At 53.4% G+C, this 19,706-nt stretch overlaps 1 protein-coding gene across 3 annotated transcripts in view; it reads left to right on the top strand.

Moving 5' to 3' along the window:
* The window catches only part of mdga1 (MAM domain containing glycosylphosphatidylinositol anchor 1), a 184,558-nt gene that overhangs the window by 116,600 nt on the left and 48,252 nt on the right, over positions 1-19,706 (top strand). For all 3 annotated transcript variants that reach the window (XM_076985745.1, XM_076985743.1, XM_076985744.1), the window contains 3 exons: positions 10,531-10,827; positions 14,422-14,691; positions 15,784-15,932. In XM_076985745.1, the coding sequence (XP_076841860.1) occupies positions 10,531-10,827; positions 14,422-14,691; positions 15,784-15,932 (716 nt within the window). The remainder of the gene's footprint in view (positions 1-10,530; positions 10,828-14,421; positions 14,692-15,783; positions 15,933-19,706) is intronic.

The raw sequence follows: 19,706 nt of genomic DNA, 5'->3' as shown, positions 1-19,706 counted from the left end.
ACACACACGAGTACACCCACAAGCGTGAACACACACGCGAGTACACCCACATGCGTGAACACACACGAGTACACCCACAAGCGTGAACACACACGCAAGTACACCCACATGCGTGAACACACACGCGAGTACACCCACATGCGTGAACACACACGCGAGTACACCCACAAGCGTGAACACACACGCGAGTACGCCCACAAGCGTGAACACACACGCGGGTACGCCCACAAGCGTGAACACACACGAGTACACCCACAAGCGTGAACACACACGCGAGTACGCCCACAAGCGTGAACACACACGCGAGTACGCCCACAAGCGTGAACACACACGCGAGTACGCCCACATGCGTGAACACACACGCGAGTACGCCCACAAGCGTGAACACACACGCGAGTACGCCCACAAGCGTGAACACAAACGCGAGTACGCCCACAAGCGTGAACACACACGCGAGTACACCCACAAGCGTGAACACACACGCGAGTACGCCCACAAGCGTGAACACAAACGCGAGTACGCCCACAAGCGTGAACACACACGCGAGTACGCCCACAAGCGTGAACACACACGAGTACACCCACAAGCGTGAACACACACGCGAGTACGCCCACAAGCGTGAACACACACGCGAGTACGCCCACATGCGTGAACACACACGCGAGTACGCCCACATGCGTGAACACACACGCGAGTACACCCACAAGCGTGAACACACACGCGAGTACGCCCACAAGCGTGAACACACACGCGAGTACGCCCACAAGCGTGAACACACACGAGTACGCCCACAAGCGTGAACACACACGCGAGAACACCCACATGCGTCAACACACACGTGAGTACACCCACAAGCGTGTACACACACGCGAGTACACCCACATGCGTGAACACACACGCGAGTACACCCACATGCGTGTACACACACGCGAGTACACCCACATGCGTGAACACACACGCGAGTACACCCACAAGTGTGTACACACACGCGAGTACACCCACAAGCGTGAACACACACGCGAGTACACCCACAAGCGTGAACACACACGCGAGTACACCCACATGCGTGAACACACACGCGAGTACACCCACATGCGTGAACACACACACGAGTACACCCACAAGCGTGAACACACACGCGAGTACGCCCACAAGCGTGAACACACACGCGAGTACGCCCACAAGCGTGAACACACACGAGTACACCCACAAGCGTGAACACACACGCGAGTACGCCCACAAGCGTGAACACACACGCGAGTACGCCCACAAGCGTGAACACACACGTGAGTACGCCCACAAGCGTGAACACACACGTGAGTACGCCCACAAGCGTGAACACACACGAGTACACCCACAAGCGTGAACACACACGCGAGTACGCCCACAAGCGTGAACACACACGCGAGTACGCCCACAAGCGTGAACACACACGCGAGTACGCCCATATGCGTGTACACACACGCGAGTACACCCACATGCGTGAACACACACGTGAGTACACCCACAAGCGTGAACACACATGCGAGTACACACACGCGAGTACACCCACATGCGTGTACACACACGCGAGTACGCCCACAAGCGTGAACACACACGCGAGTACACCCACATGTGTGTACACACACGCGAGTACACCCACAAGCGTGAACACACACGCGAGTACACCCACAAGTGTGTACACACACGCGAGTACACCCACAAGCGTGAACACACACGCGAGTACACCCACAAGCGTGAACACACACGCGAGTACACCCACATGCGTGAACACACACGCGAGTACACCCACATGCGTGAACACACACACGAGTACACCCACAAGCGTGAACACACACGCGAGTACGCCCACAAGCGTGAACACACACGCGAGTACGCCCACAAGCGTGAACACACACGAGTACACCCACAAGCGTGAACACACACGCGAGTACGCCCACAAGCGTGAACACACACGCGAGTACGCCCACAAGCGTGAACACACACGTGAGTACGCCCACAAGCGTGAACACACACGCGAGTACGCCCACAAGCGTGAACACACACGAGTACACCCACAAGCGTGAACACACACGCGAGTACGCCCACAAGCGTGAACACACACGCGAGTACGCCCACAAGCGTGAACACACACGCGAGTACGCCCACAAGCGTGAACACACACGCGAGTACGCCCACATGCGTGAACACACACGAGTACACCCACAAGCGTGAACACACACGCGAGTACACCCACATGCGTGAACACACACGCGAGTACACCCACATGTGTGAACACACACGCGAGTACACCCACAAGCGTGAACACACACGCGAGTACGCCCACAAGCGTGAACACACACGCGGGTACGCCCACAAGCGTGAACACACACGAGTACACCCACAAGCGTGAACACACACGCGAGTACGCCCACAAGCGTGAACACACACGCGAGTACGCCCACAAGCGTGAACACACACGCGAGTACGCCCACAAGCGTGAACACACACGCGAGTACGCCCACATGCGTGAACACACACGCGAGTACGCCCACAAGCGTGAACACACACGCGAGTACGCCCACAAGCGTGAACACAAACGCGAGTACGCCCACAAGCGTGAACACACACGCGAGTACACCCACAAGCGTGAACACACACGCGAGTACGCCCACAAGCGTGAACACAAACGCGAGTACGCCCACAAGCGTGAACACACACGCGAGTACGCCCACAAGCGTGAACACACACGAGTACACCCACAAGCGTGAACACACACGCGAGTACGCCCACAAGCGTGAACACACACGCGAGTACGCCCACATGCGTGAACACACACGCGAGTACACCCACAAGCGTGAACACACACGCGAGTACGCCCACAAGCGTGAACACACACGCGAGTACGCCCACAAGCGTGAACACACACGAGTACGCCCACAAGCGTGAACACACACGCGAGAACACCCACATGCGTCAACACACACGTGAGTACACCCACAAGCGTGTACACACACGCGAGTACACCCACATGCGTGAACACACACGCGAGTACACCCACATGCGTGTACACACACGCGAGTACGCCCACATGCGTGAACACACACGAGTACACCCACAAGCGTGAACACACACGCGAGTACACCCACATGCGTGAACACACACGAGTACACCCACAAGCGTGAACACACACGCGAGTACACCCACATGCGTGAACACACACGCGAGTACACCCACATGCGTGAACACACACGCGAGTACACCCACAAGCGTGAACACACACGCGAGTACGCCCACAAGCGTGAACACACACGCGGGTACGCCCACAAGCGTGAACACACACGAGTACACCCACAAGCGTGAACACACACGCGAGTACGCCCACAAGCGTGAACACACACGCGAGTACGCCCACAAGCGTGAACACACACGCGAGTACGCCCACATGCGTGAACACACACGCGAGTACGCCCACAAGCGTGAACACACACGCGAGTACGCCCACAAGCGTGAACACAAACGCGAGTACGCCCACAAGCGTGAACACACACGCGAGTACACCCACAAGCGTGAACACACACGCGAGTACGCCCACAAGCGTGAACACAAACGCGAGTACGCCCACAAGCGTGAACACACACGCGAGTACGCCCACAAGCGTGAACACACACGAGTACACCCACAAGCGTGAACACACACGCGAGTACGCCCACAAGCGTGAACACACACGCGAGTACGCCCACATGCGTGAACACACACGCGAGTACGCCCACATGCGTGAACACACACGCGAGTACACCCACAAGCGTGAACACACACGCGAGTACGCCCACAAGCGTGAACACACACGCGAGTACGCCCACAAGCGTGAACACACACAAGTACGCCCACAAGCGTGAACACACACGCGAGAACACCCACATGCGTCAACACACACGTGAGTACACCCACAAGCGTGCACACACACGCGAGTACACCCACATGCGTGAACACACACGCGAGTACACCCACATGCGTGTACACACACGCGAGTACACCCACATGCGTGAACACACACGCGAGTACACCCACAAGTGTGTACACACACGCGAGTACACCCACAAGCGTGAACACACACGCGAGTACACCCACAAGCGTGAACACACACGCGAGTACACCCACATGCGTGAACACACACGCGAGTACACCCACATGCGTGAACACACACACGAGTACACCCACAAGCGTGAACACACACGCGAGTACGCCCACAAGCGTGAACACACACGCGAGTACGCCCACAAGCGTGAACACACACGAGTACACCCACAAGCGTGAACACACACGCGAGTACGCCCACAAGCGTGAACACACACGCGAGTACGCCCACAAGCGTGAACACACACGTGAGTACGCCCACAAGCGTGAACACACACGCGAGTACGCCCACAAGCGTGAACACACACGAGTACACCCACAAGCGTGAACACACACGCGAGTACGCCCACAAGCGTGAACACACACGCGAGTACGCCCACAAGCGTGAACACACACGCGAGTACGCCCACAAGCGTGAACACACACGCGAGTACGCCCACATGCGTGAACACACACGAGTACACCCACAAGCGTGAACACACACGCGAGTACACCCACATGCGTGAACACACACGCGAGTACACCCACATGCGTGAACACACACGCGAGTACACCCACAAGCGTGAACACACACGCGAGTACGCCCACAAGCGTGAACACACACGCGAGTACGCCCACAAGCGTGAACACACACGCGAGTACGCCCACATGTGTGTACACACACGCGAGTACACCCACAAGCGTGAACACACACGCGAGTACACCCACAAGTGTGTACACACACGCGAGTACACCCACAAGCGTGAACACACACGCGAGTACACCCACAAGCGTGAACACACACGCGAGTACACCCACATGCGTGAACACACACGCGAGTACACCCACATGCGTGAACACACACACGAGTACACCCACAAGCGTGAACACACACGCGAGTACGCCCACAAGCGTGAACACACACGCGAGTACGCCCACAAGCGTGAACACACACGAGTACACCCACAAGCGTGAACACACACGCGAGTACGCCCACAAGCGTGAACACACACGCGAGTACGCCCACAAGCGTGAACACACACGTGAGTACGCCCACAAGCGTGAACACACACGCGAGTACGCCCACAAGCGTGAACACACACGAGTACACCCACAAGCGTGAACACACACGCGAGTACGCCCACAAGCGTGAACACACACGCGAGTACGCCCACAAGCGTGAACACACACGCGAGTACGCCCACAAGCGTGAACACACACGCGAGTACGCCCACATGCGTGAACACACACGAGTACACCCACAAGCGTGAACACACACGCGAGTACACCCACATGCGTGAACACACACGCGAGTACACCCACATGCGTGAACACACACGCGAGTACACCCACAAGCGTGAACACACACGCGAGTACGCCCACAAGCGTGAACACACACGCGGGTACGCCCACAAGCGTGAACACACACGAGTACACCCACAAGCGTGAACACACACGCGAGTACGCCCACAAGCGTGAACACACACGCGAGTACGCCCACAAGCGTGAACACACACGCGAGTACGCCCACAAGCGTGAACACACACGCGAGTACGCCCACATGCGTGAACACACACGCGAGTACGCCCACAAGCGTGAACACACACGCGAGTACGCCCACAAGCGTGAACACAAACGCGAGTACGCCCACAAGCGTGAACACACACGCGAGTACACCCACAAGCGTGAACACACACGCGAGTACGCCCACAAGCGTGAACACAAACGCGAGTACGCCCACAAGCGTGAACACACACGCGAGTACGCCCACAAGCGTGAACACACACGAGTACACCCACAAGCGTGAACACACACGCGAGTACGCCCACAAGCGTGAACACACACGCGAGTACGCCCACATGCGTGAACACACACGCGAGTACACCCACAAGCGTGAACACACACGCGAGTACGCCCACAAGCGTGAACACACACGCGAGTACGCCCACAAGCGTGAACACACACGAGTACGCCCACAAGCGTGAACACACACGCGAGAACACCCACATGCGTCAACACACACGTGAGTACACCCACAAGCGTGTACACACACGCGAGTACACCCACATGCGTGAACACACACGCGAGTACACCCACATGCGTGTACACACACGCGAGTACGCCCACATGCGTGAACACACACGAGTACACCCACAAGCGTGAACACACACGCGAGTACACCCACATGCGTGAACACACACGAGTACACCCACAAGCGTGAACACACACGCGAGTACACCCACATGCGTGAACACACACGCGAGTACACCCACATGCGTGAACACACACGCGAGTACACCCACAAGCGTGAACACACACGCGAGTACGCCCACAAGCGTGAACACACACGCGGGTACGCCCACAAGCGTGAACACACACGAGTACACCCACAAGCGTGAACACACACGCGAGTACGCCCACAAGCGTGAACACACACGCGAGTACGCCCACAAGCGTGAACACACACGCGAGTACGCCCACATGCGTGAACACACACGCGAGTACGCCCACAAGCGTGAACACACACGCGAGTACGCCCACAAGCGTGAACACAAACGCGAGTACGCCCACAAGCGTGAACACACACGCGAGTACACCCACAAGCGTGAACACACACGCGAGTACGCCCACAAGCGTGAACACAAACGCGAGTACGCCCACAAGCGTGAACACACACGCGAGTACGCCCACAAGCGTGAACACACACGAGTACACCCACAAGCGTGAACACACACGCGAGTACGCCCACAAGCGTGAACACACACGCGAGTACGCCCACATGCGTGAACACACACGCGAGTACGCCCACATGCGTGAACACACACGCGAGTACACCCACAAGCGTGAACACACACGCGAGTACGCCCACAAGCGTGAACACACACGCGAGTACGCCCACAAGCGTGAACACACACGAGTACGCCCACAAGCGTGAACACACACGCGAGAACACCCACATGCGTCAACACACACGTGAGTACACCCACAAGCGTGTACACACACGCGAGTACACCCACATGCGTGAACACACACGCGAGTACACCCACATGCGTGTACACACACGCGAGTACACCCACATGCGTGAACACACACGCGAGTACACCCACAAGTGTGTACACACACGCGAGTACACCCACAAGCGTGAACACACACGCGAGTACACCCACAAGCGTGAACACACACGCGAGTACACCCACATGCGTGAACACACACGCGAGTACACCCACATGCGTGAACACACACACGAGTACACCCACAAGCGTGAACACACACGCGAGTACGCCCACAAGCGTGAACACACACGCGAGTACGCCCACAAGCGTGAACACACACGAGTACACCCACAAGCGTGAACACACACGCGAGTACGCCCACAAGCGTGAACACACACGCGAGTACGCCCACAAGCGTGAACACACACGTGAGTACGCCCACAAGCGTGAACACACACGCGAGTACGCCCACAAGCGTGAACACACACGAGTACACCCACAAGCGTGAACACACACGCGAGTACGCCCACAAGCGTGAACACACACGCGAGTACGCCCACAAGCGTGAACACACACGCGAGTACGCCCACAAGCGTGAACACACACGCGAGTACGCCCACATGCGTGAACACACACGAGTACACCCACAAGCGTGAACACACACGCGAGTACACCCACATGCGTGAACACACACGCGAGTACACCCACATGCGTGAACACACACGCGAGTACACCCACAAGCGTGAACACACACGCGAGTACGCCCACAAGCGTGAACACACACGCGGGTACGCCCACAAGCGTGAACACACACGAGTACACCCACAAGCGTGAACACACACGCGAGTACGCCCACAAGCGTGAACACACACGCGAGTACGCCCACAAGCGTGAACACACACGCGAGTACGCCCACAAGCATGAACACACACGCGAGTACGCCCACATGCGTGAACACACACGCGAGTACGCCCACAAGCGTGAACACACACGCGAGTACGCCCACAAGCGTGAACACAAACGCGAGTACGCCCACAAGCGTGAACACACACGCGAGTACACCCACAAGCGTGAACACACACGCGAGTACGCCCACAAGCGTGAACACAAACGCGAGTACGCCCACAAGCGTGAACACACACGCGAGTACGCCCACAAGCGTGAACACACACGAGTACACCCACAAGCGTGAACACACACGCGAGTACGCCCACAAGCGTGAACACACACGCGAGTACGCCCACATGCGTGAACACACACGCGAGTACACCCACAAGCGTGAACACACACGCGAGTACGCCCACAAGCGTGAACACACACGCGAGTACGCCCACAAGCGTGAACACACACGAGTACGCCCACAAGCGTGAACACACACGCGAGAACACCCACATGCGTCAACACACACGTGAGTACACCCACAAGCGTGTACACACACGCGAGTACACCCACATGCGTGAACACACACGCGAGTACACCCACATGCGTGTACACACACGCGAGTACGCCCACATGCGTGAACACACACGAGTACACCCACAAGCGTGAACACACACGCGAGTACACCCACATGCGTGAACACACACGAGTACACCCACAAGCGTGAACACACACGCGAGTACACCCACATGCGTGAACACACACGCGAGTACACCCACATGCGTGAACACACACGCGAGTACACCCACAAGCGTGAACACACACGCGAGTACGCCCACAAGCGTGAACACACACGCGGGTACGCCCACAAGCGTGAACACACACGAGTACACCCACAAGCGTGAACACACACGCGAGTACGCCCACAAGCGTGAACACACACGCGAGTACGCCCACACGCGTGAACACACACGCGAGTACGCCCACATGCGTGAACACACACGCGAGTACGCCCACAAGCGTGAACACACACGCGAGTACGCCCACAAGCGTGAACACAAACGCGAGTACGCCCACAAGCGTGAACCCACACGCGAGTACACCCACAAGCGTGAACACACACGCGAGTACGCCCACAAGCGTGAACACAAACGCGAGTACGCCCACAAGCGTGAACACACACGCGAGTACGCCCACAAGCGTGAACACACACGAGTACACCCACAAGCGTGAACACACACGCGAGTACGCCCACAAGCGTGAACACACACGCGAGTACGCCCACATGCGTGAACACACACGCGAGTACGCCCACATGCGTGAACACACACGCGAGTACACCCACAAGCGTGAACACACACGCGAGTACGCCCACAAGCGTGAACACACACGCGAGTACGCCCACAAGCGTGAACACACACGAGTACGCCCACAAGCGTGAACACACACGCGAGAACACCCACATGCGTCAACACACACGTGAGTACACCCACAAGCGTGTACACACACGCGAGTACACCCACATGCGTGAACACACACGCGAGTACACCCACATGCGTGTACACACACGCGAGTACACCCACATGCGTGAACACACACGCGAGTACACCCACATGCGTGAACACACACGCGAGTACACCCACATGCGTGAACACACACGCGAGTACACCCACATGCGTGAACACACACGTGAGTACACCCACAAGCGTGAACACACACGCGAGTACACCCACATGCGTGTACACACACGCGAGTACACCCACATGCGTGAACACACACGTGAGTACACCCACATGCGTGAACACACACGTGAGTACACCCACAAGCGTGAACACACACGCGAGTACACCCACATGCGTGAACACACACGCGAGTACACCCACAAGCGTGAACACACACGCGAGTACACCCACATGCGTGAACACACACGCGAGTACACCCACATGCGTGTACACACACACACACGTGCACTGGCATGACACTGCTTCCAGTAAGGCTGGTAAAAAGACCTGCTGTTGCTTCAGAAGCCCGAATTTCTACCTTAATCTAATCAATTAATGAGCGTGTGCAACCTTGAGCGTACTAAGTATAAGCAAATGTAGTTTGTTTATGTCGCCTTGCCATTAAAAGCCTGCAGTGTAGTGTCTCTCCCCGGCTTGAGTGTTTTGTGCTGAATGATTGCTGCACTGTATATATTTGCAGCTTCCTTACATGTTATAATGTGTACACATCGTTGGTTGCTCTGATGTCATCCTTCAGCAGAGTAGCAGATACATGATAGGGTTAGAGACATGTCCCACTCTAGGTTTAGAGACAGATCCCACTTTGAGTGTGTCCAAATGTGTCTGGAATGGCTTAGAGTGGAACCAGTGGAAAACCACAGATGTTTTTTTTTTGGTTTGGTCTGTATTAGTATTTTAGAATTCACATTTTCTAACGATCTGTGTGTGTGTGTGTGTGTGTGTGTGTGTGTGTGTGTGTGTGTGTGTGTGTGTGTGTGTGAGCTTGTGTGTGTGTGAGTGATATCTCACCCCTCTTCCTGTGTCTCAATTCTCTTTTCCAGTTGTTCCCCCAGTCCTGAGTGTGCCTGCCGGTTGGGGCGTGGTCAATGCGTCGGAGGGCGGGACGGCCGAGCTCGTGTGCGTAGCAGACGGCAAGCCCCGCCCACCTGTGCTCTGGTCCCGTGTCAACAAGGACCTGCCCATGCCTTCGGGCGATTGGACGGTGGAGACGCGAGACGGCCGTCTGCGCATCAGGAACGTGACGCGGGACATGATGGGAGCGTATCGCTGCCAGACGGCGCCCTACAACGGCCTGAACATTAAACGCAGGGTCGCGCAGGTGCAGCTCAACGTGGAATGTGAGTACCGCATCTCATTACGCTGGTGATCACAGGAGAAGACGGCTGTGTGTGAGGCGTTCAACAGTCCCGATCCATATTTAAGAGTTTTTCTTTCATCTTCCCAGTCAATGCGGATGTGATGCATATGAATCAGTTCTGCTTTGATCCGCTGGCGAGACGTTCGATGCGAACGGGGTGTGTTTTACTCCCAACCTCGGAGCACAACTGCACTTTCTACCTGTTTTGCTTCCTTTAATGTTTCTATCTGACAGCCAGACATCTGTTCTGTAAATGTAATGGTGGTCGGGTTTACTGGAATCGCTGTCCACCCAATCAGTGGTCCAGTGCATCTAACAGCACGGCTGATCCGAGTAGCTGATCTGGGAGGTGCTGTTTTCTCCACCCGGCGTTCCGAGATGGAGGATCTTTAGAGTGCCGCTCATGCTGTCATGGTGCGGAGCCGTCCGGCAGAGCGTCGGAATACCCTGTCGTGTTTCCGATCGCACTGCGCTGGAGACCACAGAGAGTTTGATGAGACCATGATCAGACGTGGTCTGATGAAGTGTCTTCGAATGTCATTTTCACACAGGCTTAAGCACAGCTCTGTAAGTGAGGGACAAGTTCACCGAGGCAGAGGGACATGTGGGTTCCATTAAGAGCCTCTCAGCAGTCGTCTATTATCAATGAGACCCCACCCCTTTCATGATCCATTATGACACGGTCTCCTGTTATTGATGAGGCTCCGCCCCGTTCCGCTCCACATTTAAACGCAGCCTCTTTGAGGCGCCCGTGCGCATTAATGCATTCACACGTTCAATAATGCCTCCATTACGATACGAGCAGTAGTGTGCTTCCTAAGTGTCCGAATTCAGGGCTGCGAATTCATTAGCGTTAACTCCGCACCACTCCACACTAACCGCGCCCAGCCCTCTACATCAGCAGGCCATTAGCAGAAGGCACTGCGCTTTGATAATGGACTTCATGTATTTAACGGGGTCTCGCTGAAAGGATCCCCTGTGAGGGTTAGTAGCAGGGAGCACTCGGAGGAGGGGATTTGTGGGAAATTAGTGAGACGTGTGGAGGAGCCTGGCTCCGCCCCCTCAGCCGTCTGTCAGCTTTAGTGCACACGGCGTGCACACCTTTAGTTCACAGCTGCCACAAACTTGTCATTACGCTGCTTGTACATGACTGTTTATCACATACGCACATACACACACCTACACACACATACACACACACACACACACACACACACACACACGTTCTATCTTCTCTAAGGCTCTGTGCAGAGGCAAAAGGCTTGATTATAGGCTGCAGACTCCAACCTCCCTCTATCTCTCTCTCTCTCTCTCTCTCTCTCTCTCTCTCTCTCTCTCTCTCTCCCTCCCTTTCTCCATCTCTCTTACTCCCTCTCTCTCTGCCTCTCTCTCCCCCTTTGTCTCTCCTGCCCTCTGTCTTTCTCTCCCTCTCTCTCTCTCTGTCTTTCACTTTCTTCTTTTTTCAAAGGAGAAAAGGAATTGAAATTTAGGTAGGAATTAAAATTTTATGACTTTTACTTCTTGGCAATGAATATAATTCTCTCCTCGCCTATTCAGACACACACCCACACACCCACACACACACACACAATCATACACACACACTCACACACACTAACACACCCACACACATACACACACACACACGCCTAAATCCACACACATATGCTCATTCACACACAGACACACACACACACACACACACACACACACACACACACACACACACACACACACACACACACACACACACACCCAGCATGTCCGTTCTAGCCCATGGTTGCCAGCGGGTACCTCAGTCTACCACTCTTCCTCCTGCGTGAGCTGTGATGCTATTTATGGGTTCCCTTATTCTGAAATTAAATCAGAAATGTACAGGAATGCGTGTGAGGAAGAAGCGGGCCATTCCTTCAGAGTGTACATCAACATATGGCGTACGCTCTAACACAGCAACGGCTTTGACTCTCCAGTTTAAATTAGGCAATTATTATCGGCAATAATTACAGTGCACTCACACACACGTCATGCGTCATGTTAATTACACTTTCTGGAGAACCCACCTCTTCTGCTCTGTTACGTTGTTTTCCCTCTTTTTTTCACACACACACATCCCAAAGGTCCGAGTTGTTACTCACAAGCAGAAGAGACAGGCTCTGCAGACAGAGTGATGTCTCTGTCTCTGCCAACCTCCCCCTCCCGTCTGTTCACACAGCCCCTGGCGCTGGAGACACACACACACACACACACACACACACACACACACACACACACACACACACAGGCGGTGCGGGAGACGTGTCCCAGCGAGCAGCTGGTCCTGCTCAGCTCTCCTCTCCGCCTGTCCGGCCGGCACGCGTGCGTCTGTCTGGGCCTCGTTTGGCTTGGCTCTCCACGACGATGGCATACAGCTCCAAACCTCATGATCCACGCGGAGAAACATTGCTGGCAATGGGGAGGAGGGGGGGGGGGGTGTCTCTGAGGATCATGTGACCCGATTCTACACGGCCAGGTCGGACACATCCTGGAGGGATTTGTAAGCACAGTTGTGATGAGGAGCAGGTTTGACACCGACCGCGTGTGTTTTCACACATACCGAGATGCTTTGGAGTGCAAGCAGTGTGTGTGCGGCCACCGCCAGCCCTCACCGGTCCAGTCAGCAATTAGGAGGCCATCCTATACAGTTGTCTATGATAAGCATCTTCTGTGTCCCACTGCCAAAGAGATGCAGTGGAGATGGAATTAAATGGAACATTTGATGGTCTTGGGTGCCTCCTTTATTCTCCCTCCTATCTCTGCAGCGTTGGCCTGACACCACCTCCTCCACTCACTGGCATCTGAAAGGTGGAGGAGACCTCGTTAAGGCCCGTTTGTCTCCGACATCTGAAAGGTGGAGGGAGTCATTCTAAATGTTGCATTTTAAAAATCTTTTAAGATCATTTTTGCACTTCAACATGCTAGAAAATTCAAACGCCTTGGTTTGCAGTATAAAGTACAAACACTTGGCCTGTGGATTACAGTTTATTTTATGTATTAGTCTACAAATGATGCAAGTTAGCTTAACTTCTTTACTGTTACATTGAATAATATGTTGAGACCCACCGCTGCCTCCCATTAAAGGTAATGTGCATGAGCACATTAACTGCATTATCATGCTCTAGTGTACAGTCTCAGTAAGTGGTGTGTGGTTATTGTAGCCCGTGCAGTTTTCTTATGTAAGCGCTAATAGCCTGCAGTTAATCCGTGGACGACACACGCGCATGTTAAATTGATTATGTACAATTACCATGGACGGAGTTTTTCTGCACTGATTTAATGAACAGTGTCCATGCTTGCACAACTGCTACATAAACACGACGTGTACAAACACGACGCCCTCCGGACCGAGTGCGGGCGGAGTACCTCAGGGCTACGGTGTAGGGCATCATCGCGTTTTGTTGCAAGGGCTCGCTGTCGTCTCTGAGCATTGGAACAGGTGCACGCTGTGGTCCGCTGTGTGGGCGCTGCAGTGGGGTCGATCTTTATCGCCGACTTTGAAGCGCTCGTTTGACGTGGTCTCACACGCTCTCACCTGTAGATCCTCCCGTGGTGGACCCCGTGTTCAAGGAAGTCCGATCCCCCAACTACGACACGGTCATCCTCCGCTGCGCCATCCAGAAATCCAACCCGAACCGAGTAGTGTCGGCCGACTGGACCCTGAACGGCGCTCCGGTCCGGAATCCTCCGCCGGTGGAGCCCCTGGAGAGCCCCCAGCTCCGCTTCGTACTGGATCCCAGCAACAACGGCACCTACAAATGTCAAGTCAGCAACGGGGTTGGCTCGTCCACCTGCACCTTCTTCGTCACAGGTAACCGCTGATGAGACACCACGAAGAAACAGTTGCAGGTGGTCACAGTCGTTTTAAGGTTGCTCGGCTCACAACGGTGGGGCCATGCTCAGAGATAACACTCCGCTATGTCCCGCTATGTCTTCAGTCCCACACAGGTGGGAAATTGGCGGGTTTCTTTGCAGATTTGACGGCTTCTCCCGTCAAGGGGAGAGCTTGTCTCAGCTCTGCTGCGATGAGACGTCTCCACCTGAGTGGCAGCTAAATCACGCTAATGCTGTCAGTGAGCGGCAGCTCCTCACCACCCACAGATGCACCTGTTCGTTTAAGAGCACCCTGGGCTATGTCTGCGTGGCTCTGAAGATTGCAATCCATAACCGTGTTATTTTCTTCAATCCAGACACAGAGTCCTAGAAAACGGGTCATTTTTTGTGTTGGTGGTGTTTGGAAGGGAAGGCGCCTTATAAACTGCTTAATGATTTCTGTGTGCATTTATGTGATTGAGATTGATTTTCATTAGGTAGTCTTACTCTAACTTTATTTCACCTGCATCGGTGAACTTCCATAGTCACATAGGTGTTAGGGGGGCATAACCTAGCTGTCAGAGTGCATAATCTAGGTGTTATAGTGCATAACCTCTGTGTTAGGGTGCATAACCTAGGTGTGAAACTTCATAACCTCTATGTTAGGGTGCATACCATCGGGGTTAGGGTGCATAACAGAGGTGTTAGGGTGCACAATCTAGGTGATAGGGTGTGAGCATTTGACACCATCATGCTGTGTTTGCTAATTATTATATTGTGGTGTGGCCTCCGTCTGGGGAAGTTTAGAGGCTGACTGAGTATTATAGAGAGGAAAGACCCAGAGAGTCTTCAAAACACACACACACACACACACACACACACACACACACACACACACACACACACACACACACTCATTCCTGATCTATTACCATTCTCTCTGTAATTAATATCAGTGCAGTATCGAGAGTAGAGTGTGGGCATCTGTAAACTTCTGGGATTGTGTTTCTACATGTAAATATTTGAGACCTTTCATTCATTCAATTTAAAAACGTCGATCTTTAACGCTTTTCTTCTCTGTTCACTTCAGCGCGGCCCTACAACGTGGAGTTTTACTATGACACACCAAACCCTATTCGCATATTGAAGGGGAGTAAATATTCCTACAACCTTCAGTGGACACAGAAGGAGCCCACCGCTGGAGATAAAATCATCGGCTATTGGCTCAATATCCAACAGGTAATACACACACACATACACACAGACACATATCTACACACACACACACACACACACACACACACACACACACACACACACACACACACACACACACACACACACACGCATACACACACACACACACACACACACACACACACACACACACACACACACACACACACACACATAAAGAGCCCATCGCTGCGGACAAAATCATCACCTACTGGCTCAATATCCAAACAGGTTTCACACGCACACACAGACAAACAAACGCACATGCATACCTATATGCAGGCACACATATGCACACACAGACGCATACACACACACACACACACACAAGCCCGAATGCACGCACGCACACACACACACACATACACACACACACACACACACACACACATCCACACACACACACACACACACATCCACATCCACACACACACACACACACATCCACACGCACACACACAAACACACACACACACACACACACACACACACACACACACTCACACACACACCCACACACACACACCCACACACACACACACACACACACACACACAGGTTCCTACGGTGTGTATTTACACATGTCTGCCTGTCGTCTTTTCCTCTTGCTGCTGCAGAGTAGTGATGTGAGTGAGTAGGTAGGCAGATAAAGAGCAGTGTTTACACCACCAGCGGTAGGAACAGCACTGGCTGTGTTCTCACAACACACCAGTCAAAGGCAGGCACCACACACACGCATGCATGTGCACTCACACTCACACACACACACACACACACACACACACACTCTCACACACACACTCTCACACACACACACACACACACACACACACACACACACACACACACTCTCACACACACACACACACACTCACACGCACACACACACACACACACACACACACACACACACACACACACACACACACACACACACACACACACACACACATCTTGTTCTGCTCCTGAGTCCTTGATCTGTTCTCGTATCTGACGTCACCCAGGATCCACCCTGAGATCTCTCACTTGTTTCTCTTTCCTGCTGGTCTGGATTGTATTTTTGTCTCATTCTCTCTCATTCTCCATACCTTCTGTTTCTCATTCTTTTCTCTTTTGTTCAGTGTTTCATATTTCTCACTGACTGATTCCCCACACATATCTCCTCTCCTCTCAACCCTACCTCTTACTCACTTATTCACACCCTTACTACCTTCTCTATCTCTCCCATCTCTCCATCTCACTCTCTCTCTCCCCATCTCACTCTCTCTCTCCCCATCTCTCTCTCTCTCTCCATCTCACTCTCTCTCTCCCCATCTCTCTCTCTCTCTCTCCATCTCACTCTCTCTCTCCATCTCACTCTCCCTCTCTCCATCTCTCTCCCTCTCCCCATCTCACTCTCTCTCTCCATCTCACTCTCTCTCCCCATCTCACTCTCCCTCTCTCCATCTCACTCTCTCTCCCCATCTCACTCTCCCTCTCTCCATCTCACTCTCTCTCCCCATCTCACTCTCCCTCTCTCCATCTCACTCTCTCTCTCCATCTCACTCTCCCTCTCTCCATCTCACTCTCTCTCTCCATCTCACTCTCCCTCTCCCCATCTCACTCTCTCTCTCCATCTCACTCTCTCTCCCCATCTCACTCTCCCTCTCTCCATCTCACTCTCTCTCCCCATCTCACTCTCCCTCTCTCCATCTCTCTCCCTCTCTCCATCTCACTCTCTCTCTCCATCTCACTCTCCCTCTCTCCATCTCTCTCCCTCTCCCCATCTCACTCTCTCTCTCCATCTCACTCTCTCTCCCCATCTCACTCTCCCTCTCTCCATCTCACTCTCTCTCCCCATCTCACTCTCCCTCTCTCCATCTCTCTCTCTCTCCCCATCTCACTCTCCCTCTCTCCATCTCTCTCCCCTACTCTTTCCCTCCCTGTCTGTCACCCGGCCCGTCTATTTCTCTCCTTTCCCCGGTTTCTGTATCCTTTTCTCTCTATATATCTGTTTTTGTCTGTCACTCCATCCTAGTCTCTCTTCCTCTCTGTCATTCTGTCTCTGCCTTGGAACTTGAGAATATATATAATATATTATAATAATATAATATAACAGATTGATGATGTCATGTGTTGAAGCCACTCCTCCAGCTTAGGGGTCACAGCCCCATGCCCCCTGTCACCATGGGGACGACCTTGGTGTTAACCTCCCACAGTCTCTCTGTTTCTTCTTTCAGTCCCTGGTATTTCTCCACCTTCTCAAATTCCTCATACACACACACATTATTGCTAGATGTTTGCTAGTACGAGGTTGGACCCCCCTTTACCTTCAGAACTACCTTAAATCTTCGTGACATTGATTTGACAGGGTGCATCACACAGTTCTTACATGGTTTGTCTGCTTCATGCCCATGATGCGAATTGTTCCAGCACATCCCAAAGGTGATGTTCTGGATTAGGGTCTGGATTAGGATCTGGATTAGGGTCTGGAAACTGCGATGGCCGTTTGAGTAGAGTATGTTCAAGAACTGTTCATCCAGGTTGGGATGATTTGAATGTGTTGGCATTATTCTGCTGTAGTAGACATCAGAAGAAAACAACAGTAACATGCTAGACTGTGGTGTTTAATACTCAGGTAGGCTGTGGTGTTGAAATCATTCTCCACTGGTATTAAGGAGCCCAAAGTGTCCCACTGCTGTATCTTCTGCCTCTGTGTGGTCTCCCATTGCTGTATCTTCTACCCCAATGTGGTCTCCAACTGCTGTATCTTCTACCCCTGTGTGGTCTCCCACTGCTGTATCTTCTGCCCCTGTGTGGTCTCCCACTGCTGTATCTTCTGCCCCTGTGTGGTCTCCCACTGCTGTATCTTCTGCCTCTGTGTGGTCTCCCACTGCTGTATCTTCTGCCCCTGTGTGGTCTCCCACTGCTGTATCTTCTGCCCCTGTGTGGACCAGTCTGTCCATCAACAAGGCATTTTCATCCAGACAACTGCCGCTTACTGGATTTTGTGTCTTTTTCACACCATTCTCTTTAAACCCTGGAGATGGTTGTGCGTGAATACCCAGTAGATCACTCAGACCAGCTCCAATTGGTCTCGTGTCCCAACCATGGCACGTTCAGAGTGACCACGCCTCTCTTCCCCAAGCTGACGCGTGGTCTGAACTTCAGGTCATCTTGACCGTGTCTACACATGTAAATGCACGTACATCCTGACGTGTGATTGGATGATTAGATATGTGCATTAACGGGTAATCAGGGGTAATAATAAAGTGCGCAGAGAGTGTATATATAATTATGTATGTGTAGAAAGAGAAAGAGAGAGAGAGAGAGAGAGAGAGAGAGAGAGAGAGAGAGAGAGAGAAATTGCAGAGTAGTACACATTTCAGAGAGCAGAGGTCATTCAGCAGTGTAAGCAATGATATTACAGTATATTTGGGAAAATGATAGACTACAGCAAACTAAATGTCCTGAAATTAATCAATAATGGATGATTAGATCAGTATTCTGCCATTGCAGATTATGCACCCAATGTAACTAGCACTGTGGTAATGGGGAAGGGCTGGATTATCCTGGGCACTTCTGATGGAGAGTTCACACGGCTCTCCCGTTAATTCTCACGGCTCTCCCGTTAATCCCCGTTCCAGGCCTGGATGAGGCAGCACAGGTCAAGCTCTGAGGTTGCTGCAGCACTTTGAAGTCTCGATCTCCTCAGTGCTTGTAAGTCAGTATAGAGTGAGTACAACAGCACTGTGTTCAGGTAGTGTGGTTGCAGAAGGGACTTTGTGTCTCTGCTCT

Source organism: Brachyhypopomus gauderio, unplaced genomic scaffold (assembly GCF_052324685.1).
Source record: "Brachyhypopomus gauderio isolate BG-103 unplaced genomic scaffold, BGAUD_0.2 sc43, whole genome shotgun sequence".
Taxonomy (NCBI): Eukaryota; Metazoa; Chordata; class Actinopteri; order Gymnotiformes; family Hypopomidae; genus Brachyhypopomus; species Brachyhypopomus gauderio.
This window is presented reverse-complemented; position numbering and strand designations above follow the sequence as displayed.